The 16265-nt window shown below is 38.2% G+C and overlaps 1 protein-coding gene across 1 annotated transcript; it reads left to right on the top strand.

Moving 5' to 3' along the window:
- The first annotated feature begins 2984 nt into the window (after nucleotides 1-2984).
- On the top strand, nucleotides 2985-11172 carry LOC125810326 (uncharacterized). Its single transcript, XM_049489832.1, is given in 8 exon segments — nucleotides 2985-3794; nucleotides 3797-4104; nucleotides 4107-4671; nucleotides 6054-6238; nucleotides 7347-7517; nucleotides 8618-9070; nucleotides 10754-10820; nucleotides 10823-11172. Coding segments are annotated over 8 exon segments (2898 nt in total). The 5' UTR covers nucleotides 2985-2995.
- The last annotated feature ends 5093 nt before the right edge of the window (nucleotides 11173-16265 follow it).

Genomic DNA, 16265 nt, shown 5'->3' with positions numbered 1-16265 from the left:
TTTGTTGTGTCTTCATCAAACAGGTGAGTTTGGCATTTCTTTTTATTTTGTTTCAAAGTGAATTTTGGTTGTGGGTAGTTAATACTGAGTTTTTTTTTTTATTTGAGATGTTTGGGGTTTCTGCGTTTCTGATTTTTCATGGTGTACCCTTTTTTGTCCAGCTTGTGATATTGGTCAGTTCACTCAGCAGTCAGGTTTAACCTATACTTGAATCCAAACCAACCAAATAGCAAAATATATATGTTCCTTTGCTATGAGTTTTGCCTAATTGGTTTTGTAAGATCAACCTCTAGCTCTGGCATTCATGATGCTAAGCATCTATTTTTCTTCGTTTTATATAGCTATTATCAAGAACATTCGTTGAGAAACTGTATAAAAAACTGACTATCAAAACCAGATGCCAATCTTACTTAGAGTGGCTAATGTATGTAGCACCAAATAATTTATGGAGTTTATTGGTTCCCTTGTCTTAGATTGATTTACTGTAAAGGAATTTCCTTTTTCTTTATCTCAGTTTTTCTTTCATTGTAAGTTGTAACTATGCATCTTCTTGATGCCCTTTTGTGAATGAAATACCTTACTTTATAAATAAAAAAATTAACTACTAATCCATAGCATGGATATTGGATTTAATTTATTGGCTGAGTTCAATAGTATTTAAGTTTTCCATTTAGAAGAGAGATTGGGGAGAAAGGGTAATAACTTTGGTGCATTGGTGTCAGTCTACTATGCCTCAATCCACAAGTTGTTCTCTTGTATGTATTCTGATCTGTGCGAGATACTTTTTTTTGGTTACTGAATGATTTGTCTATAAGTAGAATTATAGATTTGCTAAATTAGACGCAGTTTGATCTTTATCTCAGCACAAACAATCAAGTTTATACAGAATAAGAAGAGTATAAGAAGACTCTTGACAAGCAACTAATGTAAGTTCGTGCTTATCCGGTGGAACTGTAGGTCTTTTGAGAAAATTTTCTTCTATGTGTTTTTATGTTTGTATGGTCCTCCATTGCACCTCCAATATCCATATTTTTTGCACTGGAGTATGTACATATTGAAGCCTGCATAGGATGATCAAACCATCTTTGGAGGTTATTCTTTCATGTTATCCTAACCGCATGCAGGATCCGATCATTTCTTATCGTGTTCGATCATGAATTAGGATAACTTAAGATCTATTCTTACATGGGTCTCCGAGGCCAAACATTCCCTCCATCTATCGTTGTTGGTTTTACAGTTTTTTACACTTGCATTTTAGTTTATTTGATACTCTCTTAGTTGCGCGGGCTCTTCACTTTTGAAGCCGCACCCGTCTCGGATTCTTCAAAAATACACTACTTTTGGTGAATCCGACACGTACCCGTTGTCATTTTTGAAGAGTCCGAGCAACATAGGATATTCTTCATATTCCATAGCATTCCCATATAGTTCCTCCATTTTTGTCATCTTATTCACATCACATTTCTTTGAGTTGTCTAATTCCCACTTGATCCTCATTTATCAAACTATGACTAAACTTGTAATGCATATATTCTGTCTTGCTCTTTACTTATTTTGAAATCCTTGTTTTCTAGAGTGTTCTAAATGGAAATATGTTGCATCTTATTTTTTTTTGCCTAAGCTTATTTGTTACAGAGGTTAGAGGAGCATGTGGAGGTAGTTCTGTCAATCAATTGCGGAGCTTAGTTTGATTGCTTTCAATTCACTACCTCCTAAACACATCCATCTGTTTTCAGCATTTCCCTGGGTGACACCGCCTTCAGCTGTCGGTCATTATTTTCTTTGTCGTTCTTCTTAGACCCAGCTTCCTTTTGATGTGTCCTGTTAATCTGCAAAGTTCCCCTTCAACCTTCTGAGATCTGACCATGCATTTTTTACATGACCATACAAGTACTTAGCTTGCTCACTTGTCTGTTTGACCTCTCTGAAGATTTTATCTTGGACCTCTTCATTGTTCTATGCTCTTGGCTTCCAAAAGTTGGTCTTCTGTAAAGGTAGATTTAGTTGTGGTAGAATACTAGAATTCTATACCAAAGGTAGTTAATTCTTTGAAGATGGTCCAACCCTGAATTTAAAAATGCCCCGCGAGGTAAATTTGTTATGTCGGAACTAACAAAGACGTGGCAAGGGAGGATGGGCACTATCCTTGGTAAACAGGTCCCCTATTACAGGCTTTCAACTGAATGGAACAGTGTCCTATGCTAACCATGTTGCTTGTGTTCCTTTCTTATTTCTTTTAATGGGTACATTCATGTCAAACTCTTCTGGACTATGGGCCAGTGGTGATCTTATTGATGTATTTGTGGGGTGGCACAACACAAGGTGGGTCTATAGTTGTGTTGTTCTTGGTGGTGGTTTTTAAAGGCATGATTCAACTGGTAGACAAAATGTAGCGGCAATCCATGGTTAATGAAATTAGTAGGTATTTTGGTTACGATGTTAACTGGCAGGTAGGTATTTGTTGATTCTCAAGCCATTAGGATGCACCCATATGGAATGACACACTTAGCTTTGGTATATTTGAGTTCCCATTTTCTCAAGGTGTTTTTTGCAGCTTGCCTTTCCCCCATGCTAGTAACTGATTTAATCGATTTAGTTTATAGGTTTCGTGAATGCAGTCCTCCACAAGGTAGGGGTACGGTCTGTGTACACTCTACCCAGACTCCACCTGTGGGATTACACTGTTGTTTTGTGAATGCAGTCTATAATCGTGTAGCAGCTGATGAATTACCATAGTTAATTGTGGCAATTGCCTTTCAAGGAAATTGGGAGTTTGATCTTCCAATATAACTTGGTATACTATACAATTCTGATTCTATGGCTCGGTCAATATGTGCTAATGGCCTTTAGCTGAATATTGGCTAAATGCAGTCAGCTTGTTCTCTATAAGAGCACATACTGATCAATAGTGGGGTAACATGATTGGGAATTTTCACATTTGGCTGTTGCTGGAATGGTAAATTAATGTCATCCTTTTGTTGCAGGAAAATTCAATATGGAGCAAAATGATACAGGCTGCCAAGCTCCTGTCCTTTGTGTTAACAATTGTGGGTTTTTCGGTACTGCAGCAACAATGACAATGTACTCAAAGTGCTACAAGGATATGATATTCAAGCAAGAACAAGCAAACTTTGCTGCTTCATCTATTGAAAACTTTGTGAATGGAAGTTCAAGTGCTTGTGTGAAAGCTGTTGATGTTGCTGTAACCGTGCAGGAAGGTCCTGCAGAGTCCCTGGTTATACCCACACAAGTTGCGGCACCAGTAGAGAGTGTACAAGTTGAGAAGGCTAAGGAAGGGCCAAACAGGTGCACCACCTGTAGGAGACGAGTTGGTCTACAAGCTCTCCCCGGAAGCAACAAAATATGGCATGCGTATCTCCGCGAATGTCTGGAGTTAGTTCGGAATCTTCCAATCAACCACTCCCTGTACCAAGCTCTAAACAACACTTTCGAGAGAGCGCTTGTTACAATGCACAAAATGCCACGGATTTGGATCATGTACTTGGTGAGTTTAACTCAACAGAAGCTCGTTACACGAACTAGACGCACTTTCGATAGAGCATTGTGTGCATTTCCTGTTACTCAGCATGATAGGATTTGGGAACATTATTTAGTGTTTGTTAGTCAAAGGGGAATTCCTATTGAAACATCACTTAGGGTTTATAGGAGGCACTTGAAGTATGACCCTTCCCATATTGAGGATTTGCTTGAGTTTTTGTTGAATTCTGAGCTGTGCCAGGAGGCGGCAGAGAGGTTAGCTGGTGTATTAAATGATGATCGGTTTTATTCCATTAAAGAAAGACTAAACATAGGCTTTGGTTGGAGCTGTGTGACTTGTTAACACAACATGCTACAGAAATATCAGGTTTGAATGTGGATGCGATAATTAGAGGAGGGATTAAGAAGTTTACCGATGAGGTTGGGAGGCTTTGGACGTCGTTGGCGGATTATTACATTAGGGGGAAGTTGGTTGAGAAGGCGAGAGATATTTTCGAAGAAGGTATGACAACTGTGGTGACTGTTAGGGATTTTAGTGTTATCTTTGATGCGTACTCCCAGTTTGAGGAGAGTATGCTTGCCTTGAAAATGGAGGAGATGAGTGATATAGTGAGGTGGAGGGTGAAGGTAGTAACGGTGAGGTTGGGGCAGAGGAAGATGTGGATGAGGAGGATGATAGGTTGAATGTGGCAAAATTGAAGAAGAAGCTTAAAGAGTTTTGGCTGAATGATGATAAGGATATTGACTTGAGATTAGCGAGGCTAGAACATCATATGGATAGGAGGCCAGAGCTTGCGAATAGTGTCCTTTTGAGGCAAAATCCGCATAATGTAGAACAGTGGCATAGAAGGGTAAAACTATTCGAAGGGAATCCGACAAAGCAATTATTAACGTTCACTGAGGCAGTTAGAACTATTGACCCAATGAAAGCTGTGGGGAAGCCGCATACTTTGTGGGTTGCATTTGCAAAACTTTATGAAAACCATAAGGATAATGCAAATGCAAGAGTCATCTTTGATAAGGCAGTGCAGGTGAATTATAAAACCGTTGATCATCTGGCTAGTGTTTGGTGTGAATGGGCCGAGATGGAACTACGTCACAGGAATTTCAAGGGTGCTCTAGAACTGATGAGACGTGCCACTGCTGAACCAACTGTTGAGGTCAAACGGAGAGGTAATTCTGACTTTCCCTTTGTATCTGTGCTCTTTCTTTTTTCATGACTGTTCCTTTATTCTTGTCACTTGTTAAGTAAGTATTTAGCCCATCAAGCTTAAATAATAGTTCAGCATTAGATCTAATTGAGTCATGGAATACAAAGACGTACTATATTGGTATTACCATTCATCAGGAACTAAAATTTTGAATGTGGATGTCGTGTTACTTTTGAAGTAAAACAATCTACCGAAGTAATTCTTCATCCAAAAAAAAAAAAATCTACAGAAGTAGCAAGTAGTAAGAAAAAAGCTTGCATTTGGAAAAAATCCAGACAGCGAGTGATTCCATTTTTTTTTTTGAGATAAGGGTAACTTTGTATTCACAAAAAATTCTGTCATCCTAAGAAATGATGAATTGGAAACTTACATCCCACATAGTGGGCACACCCCCATAAGGGTAGTCAGATTACAATTCTCCTAGGAAATCAACTAAATTTACCACTGCCCTTTCCAAATCTTCTTTACACCAAAAAATAGAAGGCTAATTTAATTCATTTTTATCTTCTGAAAGTTGATATTTTTCCCTTCAAGACACCTAGCATTCCTTTCTTCCCAAATGGTCCGCCAAATACATGCTGGGATAGTCTTCCACCATTCTTCCTTCCTGCCCCTGCTTCCAATTCCTGACCAACTGTTCAAGATCTCCAGAGTAGTCTTTTTGCATTAGCCATCACCCAGCTAACCCTTAAGGATCGTTTGATGTGAGGGATAAGAATAAATAGTCATGGGATAAAGAAGTAGTCTTGGTATTAAATTTTGATGTCTTGTTTGGTTGCCATGTTTGAGATATCTTATCCCACCATTTATACCATAGTGATGGGATAAGTTATCCAATGATAACTAATCCTGGGATAACTTGTTCCCAACCAAACAACCCCTAAGTGTACATAAGAATATGTTCTACAGATTTGTAGCTGCTAGCAAGTGTAGGAATAGGTGGTTATTTACCTCAATTTCCTGCTCACACATGAAGCACCTGGAGCAAATCTGCATACCTCTTTTCTGTGATGCCTCATGTATAAGGCATGCCTTCCTAATTAGCAACCAGGCAAATTATGTCTCTTTGAGTGGGCAATTTCTCTTGAAACTGAAACTTAGCAAAGTAAATTTTGTCTCTATTTTTGTACACTCCTTGCTATAAAACTAATCATATGCTTTTAATTATTTTCTTTGAACTCCATGACCAATCTAAGTCTTTAAAATTGAAGCTGAAAAGTTTTAGGAAAACATTTAGTATATTTTGACTGAGGAATCTAGATATCTGATTTCATTTTCAGTCGATTGATGCTGTATGGATATTTGGGCTAACTCTTGGTGCTCTCTTCATGTTTTAACATGCAGTTGCTGCTGATGGATATGAACCAGTGCAAATTAAGCTACACAAATCTCTAAGGCTTTGGTTACTGTTTGTGGATTTGGAGGAGAATCTAGGAAGCTTAGAGTCAACTCGTGTGGTCTATGAGCGAATTTTGATTCTGAGAATTGCTACACCACAGCTTATAATAAATTATGCAGTACTTCTGGAGGTATGAATTTCATTCTAATCTTTACTTACGTATCATCCTACTGTTTTACGTGCTCTTAAAAGAATGGGGGAGTTCTTTGCATTTTGCATATCTAATGTATGAACCATTTCCTGGTTGTATCTTCGCCAGTTATTTTCCACGATTTACCCTCTAGTCTTAAGTTATTTGCAGAACTTTAGAAGATTTAATTCTGTGAGGGGCAAATTAGGGATTGAATTCCCAAAACGGAAGTGGGATTGGAAGGAAAAAATTGACAAGGAAAAGGAATAAGGGGCCAGTAGTGGGAGAAAGATGGAAGGCAACATTAGTAAGCTTAGTAATCTCCAGATTGAAAAAGATCTCCAATCTGCATACTTGTTGATTTGAGAATACTCTTGGGATGCTAAATTGTCACTAAGAAGGATTCTTGATAGAAGCTGTGAATAATTGGCTGAGAAGTTTCATTGTGTAGGTAACATAGAGCTTCTGCAATCAAACAGCTATTCAAGATCCTCTCCCCCACTAGAATGTGGAGTATCCCATTTGTCACTTCTCCTCACTAGGAAACTAAACAACAAAGTATATGAATTTATTAAAGAACTACTAGCTACTTGGTTTGTTTCTTAATAGTATCTTTTAGACTTTTACACAAATCCCATTAGTGGGGCAATGGCCTTATGCTGTGTGATGCTATCCTAATGTCTGCTTACAACATGAAATCCTTCAACTCTTACTTTTATGACTCAAAAATCTTTACTGTTATTGATTTTCCATTAAGAAGGAGCCTTTTGTATAGTTAGTTACTATCTACTGGATGGCTTCACTATTGCTGCTGGGTTAGCCCTTCTATTGATTTTCCATGTGTGAATAGTCTCTCCTTTTACTCTGCCTGTTTTTCTGATAATGTAATTACTATTTTTATCCATCAGAAAATGAGATTTCTATGATTTCACAATAGACATTGAAAGATCGGATGTAAATGATTAAAAAAACAAGAGGATAAAGTGAAGATAAAAAAATGCATACATTTGAGGTCAAAATGCAAAAACTCGAGAAAAGAATTTTGGATATCTTTTCTCTCTGGTGCAATTGGATTTAACCTATAATATCTGGTATTCATTTTGTCTAGGATCACAAGTACTTTGAGGATGCATTCAAGGTTTACGAGAGGGGTGTGAAGATCTTCAAGTACCCACATGTTAAGGATATATGGGTTACCTATCTTTCCAAATTTGTGAAGAGATATGGGAAGTCAAAGTTGGAACGAGCTAGAGAGTTATTTGAGCATGCTGTTGAACAGGTATGTATATGACAATATGTTTTATTTGTTCAGTCAACAAATATAACATTAGTTTTCTATGATATAAATCTGAATTGTAAAATCGTTCTTTTTTGCTCCAATATGGTAATGATTTTTGGAATTCAATGATTCGCTGTTTTAATTGGATGTTAGGTTCTCAAGTGATGTTTAAAAATCTCATGAGTTTTTCCTTGTTTTTCTCCAACTACCTTAATGAATATGTGGAGATTTTGCCATCGCTCTAATATTGGCACATTTGCTTCTCATTAGCAATATCATATCCTTATGCGTGTTGAACGTATGCAAGGGCACCAGCCACTTTTTTGACCTTCTTTACTGATCTGATATTCATTAGAATTTCTTGGACTTGTGTACCCTTTGTACAACAGGAACATCCCCTTTTTTGGGTGCAATTTAGTGTCAGTCAATCAACATCCCCTCTGGCGTAACTTAATATTGTTAGTAAAGAAGAAAATTGGCGGATCTACGATAGCAACAGGTTTAAACTGATGGGAGAAACCGTTGGCTGCCTAGATGTTTTGGGAGACACCTGTTTCTGTTTAAGAAGTGTCCGGAAATCTATCTTCCTTCAGCCACCGTATATCTTATTCTTCAGTTACTTTCCAAATTATCCTTTTGGTCTTTCATCATCCTCTACTTTTTATATGATAGTATTCTACCTGGATAAGGGCGCAAAAGTGGTTAGACAGCTCATTGAATCATTTTATGCATTGTGCTGCGCATCTTGATTTTTTTTCCTTAGGGTTTAGTTTGAGGTCTTGTCATGTCTACCTGTGTGCATTTTATATTTATTTTTGATGCACAATGAATATACACGCAGCTTCACCTATGTTGCCTGTAATTTGCTGATATCACATAAATCTGTTGTTATAGTCTAGAATCCTACATTGGCCATGTCTTGGGTGATAATTGCACTTCCAAATTATGGGAGAAATTTTGCTTAATGCTGTTAGCAGAGGCTCTTATTTAATGTCTAACTGCTTCTTGTCTGCGTAGTTGCATCTTAAAGCACGTTCCGTAAATTCTGTTTGTCAAACTATGTTTGGATACTCATCTTGTACTGTTTCCATTCCCACCAGACCCCTGCTGATGCTGTGAAGCCACTGTATCTTCAATATGCTAAATTAGAGGAAGACTATGGTCTTGCGAAGCGGGCTATGAGGGTTTATGATCAAGCTACAAAAGCTGTTCCAGCAAATGAGAAATTGAGCATGTACGAGATCTATATAGCTCGTGCAGCTGAGATATTTGGTGTTCCAAGAACACGGGAGATATATGAACAAGCAATTGAGTCTGGGCTTCCAGACAAGGACGTGAAAGTTATGTGCTTAAAGTATGCTGAACTTGAGAAGAGCCTAGGAGCGATTGATCGTGCTCGTGCACTACACAAGCACTCATCACAATTTGCAGACCCTAGATCTGACCATGATTTCTGGAACAAGTGGCATGAGTTTGAGGTGCAGCATGGTAACGAGGATACCTTCCGCGAGATGCTCTGTGTGAAGAGGAGTGTATCTGCAAGCTACAGCCAGGTAAAAAAATACTCAATTAATCATTAAGTTAGCCATCTGTGATGTCCTTGAGATCAGTAAATTAAGGAGCTCAATCGTATTCTCACAAAGAATTAAGACCAAAGAGTACTTGTGGCATAGTTTATCCAAAAAAGAATTAGAGTGTACTTGCGGCATAAAAGAAGGTGGAGGAGGGAAATTGATTTGGTACTTGATGGCTTCTAATAGGAAGGATTGTGTAAGAAGAGTAATAATCTGGTTAGAATGCTAGTGCGAACTTAATCAGGATAAAATAATTACTTTACAATGTGTATCATCCAACATGGCATATAATTAACTTTGGAAGATGACAACCTTGCTTCTGATTAAACTGGGTCACTGGGAAACCTACTGTTAGAGCTACTTCTGTTTTATGGCAGGAAATTTTTTGAAAATAGGAAGGGCTCATAATGTAGTATTTAGCTTAAGTAACTACCATTTTTAACTTCTCGGTGTATGAACTATCATGGACTTGGTATATTAGATCAATCAAATCAGTCAACTATACTTAATCTCATACTAGGGGTTGTAAGAATCCTCTATATACATATTCCGTTATATTCTTGTCCATGCAGTCCAATATTGAAAAACAATTACTTGTCTTTTAAGGCGAATTTAGGGTTCTCTAAATCTCACAATATCCCTTCAGTGATATAAATGTCTTTAGCCCAAACCAAGAGGACTTCTGGCAAATATTAGATCTAATGCAAGTTTTCTAACAATTACCAAGCCTTACCCCAACAAGTTGGTATCTCCTATAGTGGTCATTTGTTCATTATGTTCTTTTTTCTGACCTAAATGTACATTTATGAGAGATTTAGGTCTCTTGAGACAACTTCTTTGTGATTTTGGATCCACCTCCTCTTTTAGCACCTCAAATTGTCACATGTCACACTACTGGATCCATGAATTTGGAGGTCTACGTAAAATATGGCTGAACCATCTTAGGTGATCACCTTATAATTTATCCTCTTACATCTGTGCTTATGTCCTAGTTTTGCTTTGATCATTTCTAATTAGTTTCTGGTAAGATCACACATTTTCTTTAACATACGTATTTGTGAAACACCGATAAGTATATATTAGGCTGTTGAGAACCAACCACTCTTACAACATTGTCGCATCTCTCAGAATCGTTATATAGAACTCCTATGGAGCAGTGCTCCATTTGAATTATCCTATTTTAGTCCTTTATGCTCAACTTTCATCTATCATTGCATCTTTTTGGGGAAGATTTGAGATATTTGAATTATTGGACCTATCAAAAAGAATATTTGAGTTGTTTGTAGTAGTTACCACAAACCTATCCAATCTCACTTGTTATTCGTTCTTTTGCAAGCTAAACTTGAAGTTCCTCTGTTCTGTCTTACTCCACTAACCCTCACTCTCTAGAGTGTTAGCTTCTCTATAGTTCTAGTTTTTGGTTAATATCCTTGCTAGTTTTTCAATGATACAATCATATGCAAATAGCATGCTCCATGGAGTTCTCAAATGATCTGCTATCGGTAGACCCATAGTTTAGGGAAATAAGTATGGGTTTAAGGCAGACCTGTGGTGTAGACCCATACTTTCCTTAATACACATCCTTTTAATAGTTTTGTATATTTTCACATTTGTGCATTTGTTGATTGACCATACTGACTGACATGCTTCTTATACCTGCAGACACATTTTATCCTACCGGAGGATCTCATGCAAAAGGATCAGATGCAGACCCTTGAGGAAGCAAAGGACGTATGGCAGCTCTTGAAAGGCAGTTAGCGCCTGAAAATGATACAAAGAGCAAAGAACAGAGTCGGGTAGTTGGATTTGTTAGTGCAGGAGTAGTTGAGTCAAATGGACAGAAAGTCACTGCAAACAATGAGGATATTGAGCTACCTGAGGAAAGTGATTCTGAAGAGGATGATGATAAGGTTGAAATTGCACTGAAAGAAGTCCCTGATGCAGTGTTTGGAGGTCTAATCCGTAAGAGGGACAACAAAGGTGATGAAGCAGAAGACGACTCTACTGACAAGAATAAAGATAGTGATGGCCCTCTTGGTGCGCTAGAAAGAATAAAACGAAGGAAACTACAAGCATCTTAGAGTTTGTATTTTTCTGCTGCATTAGTTGGTTTGATATTTTTGACCTAATTCCTAATCGTGTAAATTCAAGTTTTAGATTGTTGTATGTCAAGATCTAAACTAGAATAAAATCAACAACAACCTTTTTTGGGATAATTTTCTGATTTATATTAGTAAAACTTCAAACTATTACAACTAAGAATAGAAATATGAGTACTGAATTGAACTACTCTACTGGGATTCCGTAGATGAGCTTCATATCTGCAGAAGAAGATAAGAAGAAGAATTTAGACCGAGGGAGAAGAAGAAGAAAGAGAAAAGAAACGAGAAAAATACCAATTGATTCGTTGGCCTTCTTCTCTCCTGGTTGTTAGACTTATAAACACCTTGCCTGAGCTGGCAGCATCGTATCCCTTCAAGCTCATTAAACAACTTCCAATCTCAGCCGTCTATTGAATGGATTGTTATTACTCGTCCGCCCCCCATATCGAATCCTCATAACTACAAAACTTTATTTGCTCTTTATTTGAAAGCATAACATACCCGACGACATCAAATAATCCTTGTCCTCAAGGATTAGCTATGAACTCTGGAAACTTAGCCTTGATGAACTCAAAATCCTCCTAGGTAGCATCTTCAGGAGGTAAGTTAGACCATTGGATCAGGAGTTTAACATCAACTGAATTTTCCCTCTGTACCAGCTGCCTCTGCAAAATGGCAACAGGCTTGACAAGAATGCCTTCAACATTAGTCATGGGCAGGGTTGATTGAACCACCACTCTAGAACCAACCTTTTTCTTCAGAAGTGAAACATGAAAGACAGGATACACCTTGGAAGAAGGTGGAGGAGCTAGCTTGTAAGCAACTAGTCCAATCCTGTTGATTACCAGATAAGGCCCATAATATTTTGAACTCAACTTAAGGTTCTTCCTCAGAGCTAAGGAAGTTTGCCGATAGGGTTGCAACTTCAAATACACTATATCACCAACTTGGAACTCCCTTTCAGTTCTCTGATGATCAGCAAAATACTTCATCCTCTCATGAGCCTTGTGGAGATTGTCCTTTAATAATTGTTGCATTTGTTGTCGGTGCATAATCACATCTTCAGTAGCAGGCACCACAGTGTCTAAGAGAGGCCCAAGAGACAGTTAAGGTGGAGAATAACCATACAAGGCTTCAAAAGATGTGCATTGGAGACTACTATGGAAGTTAGTGTTGTACCACCATTCAGCAAAATATAACCACCTCTTCTAATTAGTAGGTCTGCTGCTAGTCATACACCTCAAATAAGTTTCAATACACCTGTTCACCTTTTCTGTTTGGCCGTCTGTTTGCGGGTATTAAGCAGAGTTATAGGACAATTGAACCACCTTTAGTTTGAACAAAGATTGCCAAAAATTGCTAAGAAACACATTGTCTCTATTAGTGACTATAGAAGTAGGGGTACCATGTAAGGTCTGTACCTTCTTCCAAACTTATCAGCCACAATAGTTGCAGTATAAGGATGAGATATGGCTATGAAATGTGCTGATTTTGTGAACCTGTCAACTACCACCAAAACGACATCCTTTCCTTGAGACTTAGCCCTCTATAAACTCCATACTAATATGAGTCCATGCTTGGTTGGGAATAGGAAGTGGTTGAAGAAGACCAGGATATGCTATAGCCTCATCTTTGCTCCTCTGACAATATATCACATTCTGCAACATAATTGATTATCATCTGTTTCATAAGAGACCAATAAAACACCCCGGATAACCTCTTAAGTGTTCCTAACTGACCGGAATGACCTCCTAATGGTGAGCTATGAAAAACATGTAGTAGTTGTTGTCTTAGTGTGCCAATAGATCCCACATATATTTTCCTTTCTTCCGCAAGATCCCAGATTGATAGTGCCACAGATTAGGACCTTGTAAGTCTACCACCAACTGAGTAATAAGATCGGAAGCAAACGTGTCACCTTCATAACTGGTTGTGATGTCTTGCACCCAAGTTGGAACCGATGAGCTGATAGCTTGTAATTTAGCATGCAAAGAAATTGTTTCTTCTTCTTGCACCCCTTCAAATTGTTTAGAAAGAGCATCAGCAACTCGGTTCTCAGCCCCTCTCTTGAACTTAACTTCATAGTCTAAGCCTAACAACTTGGTAAGCTCCTTTTGCTGGATAGCTGAAGTAACTCTCTGATCAAGCTGTGGTGATTAGTTCTAACCACAAAGTGTTATACTGTAAGTAGTGCCTCCACTTGTCTATAACACTAAGCAATGCCATGTACTCCTTATCATAAATAGACCTTCTCTTATGCTTCATAGCCAATACTTTGCTGAAATAGGTCACTGGCCTCCTTTTTTGCATGAGAACTGCACTAATTCCTGAGTGACTTGCATCTGTTTCAACTACAAATTCTTGAGAATAATCAGGTAGAGCAAGGACTGGGGTGTTAGACATAGCGTCCTTCAGAGCCAAGAAAGTAGTTACAGCCTTATCACCCCACTTAAAACTGCCTTTTTTAGGAGATCAGTAAGTGGTCTACATATTGTACCATAGTTGGCTACATACTTCCTGTAGTATCCCGTCAGCCCTAAGAATCCCCTCAAAGTTCTCAAGGAAGAGGGTTTGGGCCACTTCACCATAGCCGTTACCTTTTCAGGATCAATAGCTACCCCATGAGCACTAATGACATGACCAAGATATTCAACCTTGGATTGACCAAACAAGCATTTGGATCTCTTAGCAAAAAGTGAATGTTTCCTCAATGTCATAAAAACAGTAATAACATGCTTCACATGTTCCGCAAGAGACTGACTATATATTAAGATATCATAAAAAAAACTAGCATAAACTTTCGGAGAAAAGGTTGAAATACATGATTCATCGGAGCCTGAAATGTGGCTGGGGCATTAATAAGCCCAAATGGCATCACTCGAAACTCATAGTGCCCCATATGTGTCCTGAATCCTGTCTTAAACACATCATCAAATTTCATTCTAATCTGATGGTAACCAACTCTTAAATCCACCTTCGAAAATATCGTTGAACCATGTAACTCATCCAATAGGTCATCTACAATGGGTATGGGATACTTATCTTTCACTGTAGTCTCATTCAACCCTCTATAGTCTACGCAGAACCTCCAAGTCCCATCCTTCTTTTTCACTAGCAATGCAGGTGAAGAAAAAGGCGACTGACTGGGCTGAATAGTACCATGTGACAACATATCCTTCATTTGTTTCTCCAGCTCCTCTTTTTGAAAGTAATTGTACATGTAAGGCCTTAAGATAACAAGCAATGATCCCGGCTTCAACGAAATTGAGTGATCTAAACTCCTCATTGGTGGTAAACCTTTAGGTTCGGCAAAGACATCTTCAAATTGTTGCAGTACCACTTTTATTGGTTCTTCAATGGTTTCCTGCTCAGTAGTTGTGTCCATGTTGACCATGAACAAGTGAGCCATCAAAGTCTGACCCTTTCTAATCAGTTTTCCCATCGTACCACTAATAATCATGTGAATACTTCCCTCTTCAGGAATAGCATGCAACACCACTTTATTGTTCTTTTTTTCAATAGTGACACTCCTCTTCTCAAGGTCAAACTTAGTGGGGTTGTATTTTTTCATCCAGTCATTCCCTAAGACTATATCACACCCTCCCAACCTGATAATCCATCACAACTTATGAATCAATAAAGCTATGAGTGCTTCCTGAACCAACCATCACAGTTAGATTCCTATTCTTAGCTATTTCCTTTACTAAAATGGTATTCACCCCATTGTGATTGCCAGACAAGACACTCAAACAAATAGCCTCTTGCATCTCCTGTTGGATTTCCCCTTCAATTATCACATCAGTTAGGGCTTGCTCCTTTATTATTTCACTAGTTTCAGTAGGTGTTGCCCAAGCCGCTTGCCCATCTTCAGTGATTCCCTTGATGCAATTCAACTGTCTATTCTTACATTTATGCCCTGGAGTATACTTATCTCCATACCTGAAACAAAGATGGTTGTTCTTCCTATATTCGTAAACTTTTGGACTCAACTGGTAAGTGGTTGGTCTAGTGGAAGTCATAGTTGATGGTTTTGGGACAAAACTACTCACATGAGCCTTGATAGGTCTAGTATCAGTTTTGTCCTTCTTAAGAGCTACTTCTATGGCCTTCTCTTGCATCCTGGCTTGTTCAATTGCAAAGCTGAGGGCAGTGGGCTTAAACATCTTAATAGTATATTTGATCTCCTTTTTGAGTCCTCCCATGAAACTAGATATGAAATGAGCTTCATCCAAGACCAGATTTCTTATCAACATCCTGCTTTGAGATCCTCAAACTTTCCCAAATATTCATCTGCAGATCTAGTCTGATTCAACTTGTTAAAGACTTCCAAAACATCATCCATTAAAATTTCTCCAAACCTAATACACAATTTTTCTTTGATCTCTACCCATGTTAATACCCCTACACTCAGTACCATAAAGTTATACTATGTTTCAGCCATTCCATTAAGATAGAGTGTTGCTGCTTCAACCTTCAAGTTGTTAGCAATTCTATGTAAATTAAAGTACCTTTCGCACTTTCTAAGCCATACCTTAGGCTGGTGACCTTTGAAACTGCGCAATTCCCACTTAGGAGGGTGCACGAGAACTCTCTGGTGCCTCAAATTCCTATGTTTTTGTCCTAAAATGGGTAAAATGCCATCCCCTTGAGGAATGTTCAGATCAGCAGTTACTGGTCTCCTTTCCAATGCAGTTAACCTTTCCACAATTTGTTCTAAAGCTCCTCTGATTCCCACCTGTGTTTCACTGATCTCATGATTACTATTAGCTAACCTTTCCATTGTATCTTCATGTCGATTCAGTCGATTGTCCATGGATTTGAATCTAGTACCATCCGCTATTATAGATCTTCACGCACAAGTCGTAGAAGCTAGGCTCTAATACCAATTGTCAACATCTAAATTAGAATAAAATCAACAACAACCTTTTTTGGGACAATTTTCTGATTTATATTAATAAAACTTCAAACTATTACAACTAAGAATATAAATACGAGTACTTAATTGAACTACTCTACTGCGATTCCATAGATGAGCTTCATATCTGCAGAAGAAGATAAGAAGAAGAATTTAG

This window comes from Solanum verrucosum, unplaced genomic scaffold, assembly GCF_900185275.1.
Source record: "Solanum verrucosum unplaced genomic scaffold, falcon-dt-bn FXZP01000038.1, whole genome shotgun sequence".
Taxonomy (NCBI): Eukaryota; Viridiplantae; Streptophyta; class Magnoliopsida; order Solanales; family Solanaceae; genus Solanum; species Solanum verrucosum.
The sequence above is the reverse complement of the archived record's forward strand: the minus strand, read 5'-3'. Positions and strand labels throughout refer to the sequence as shown.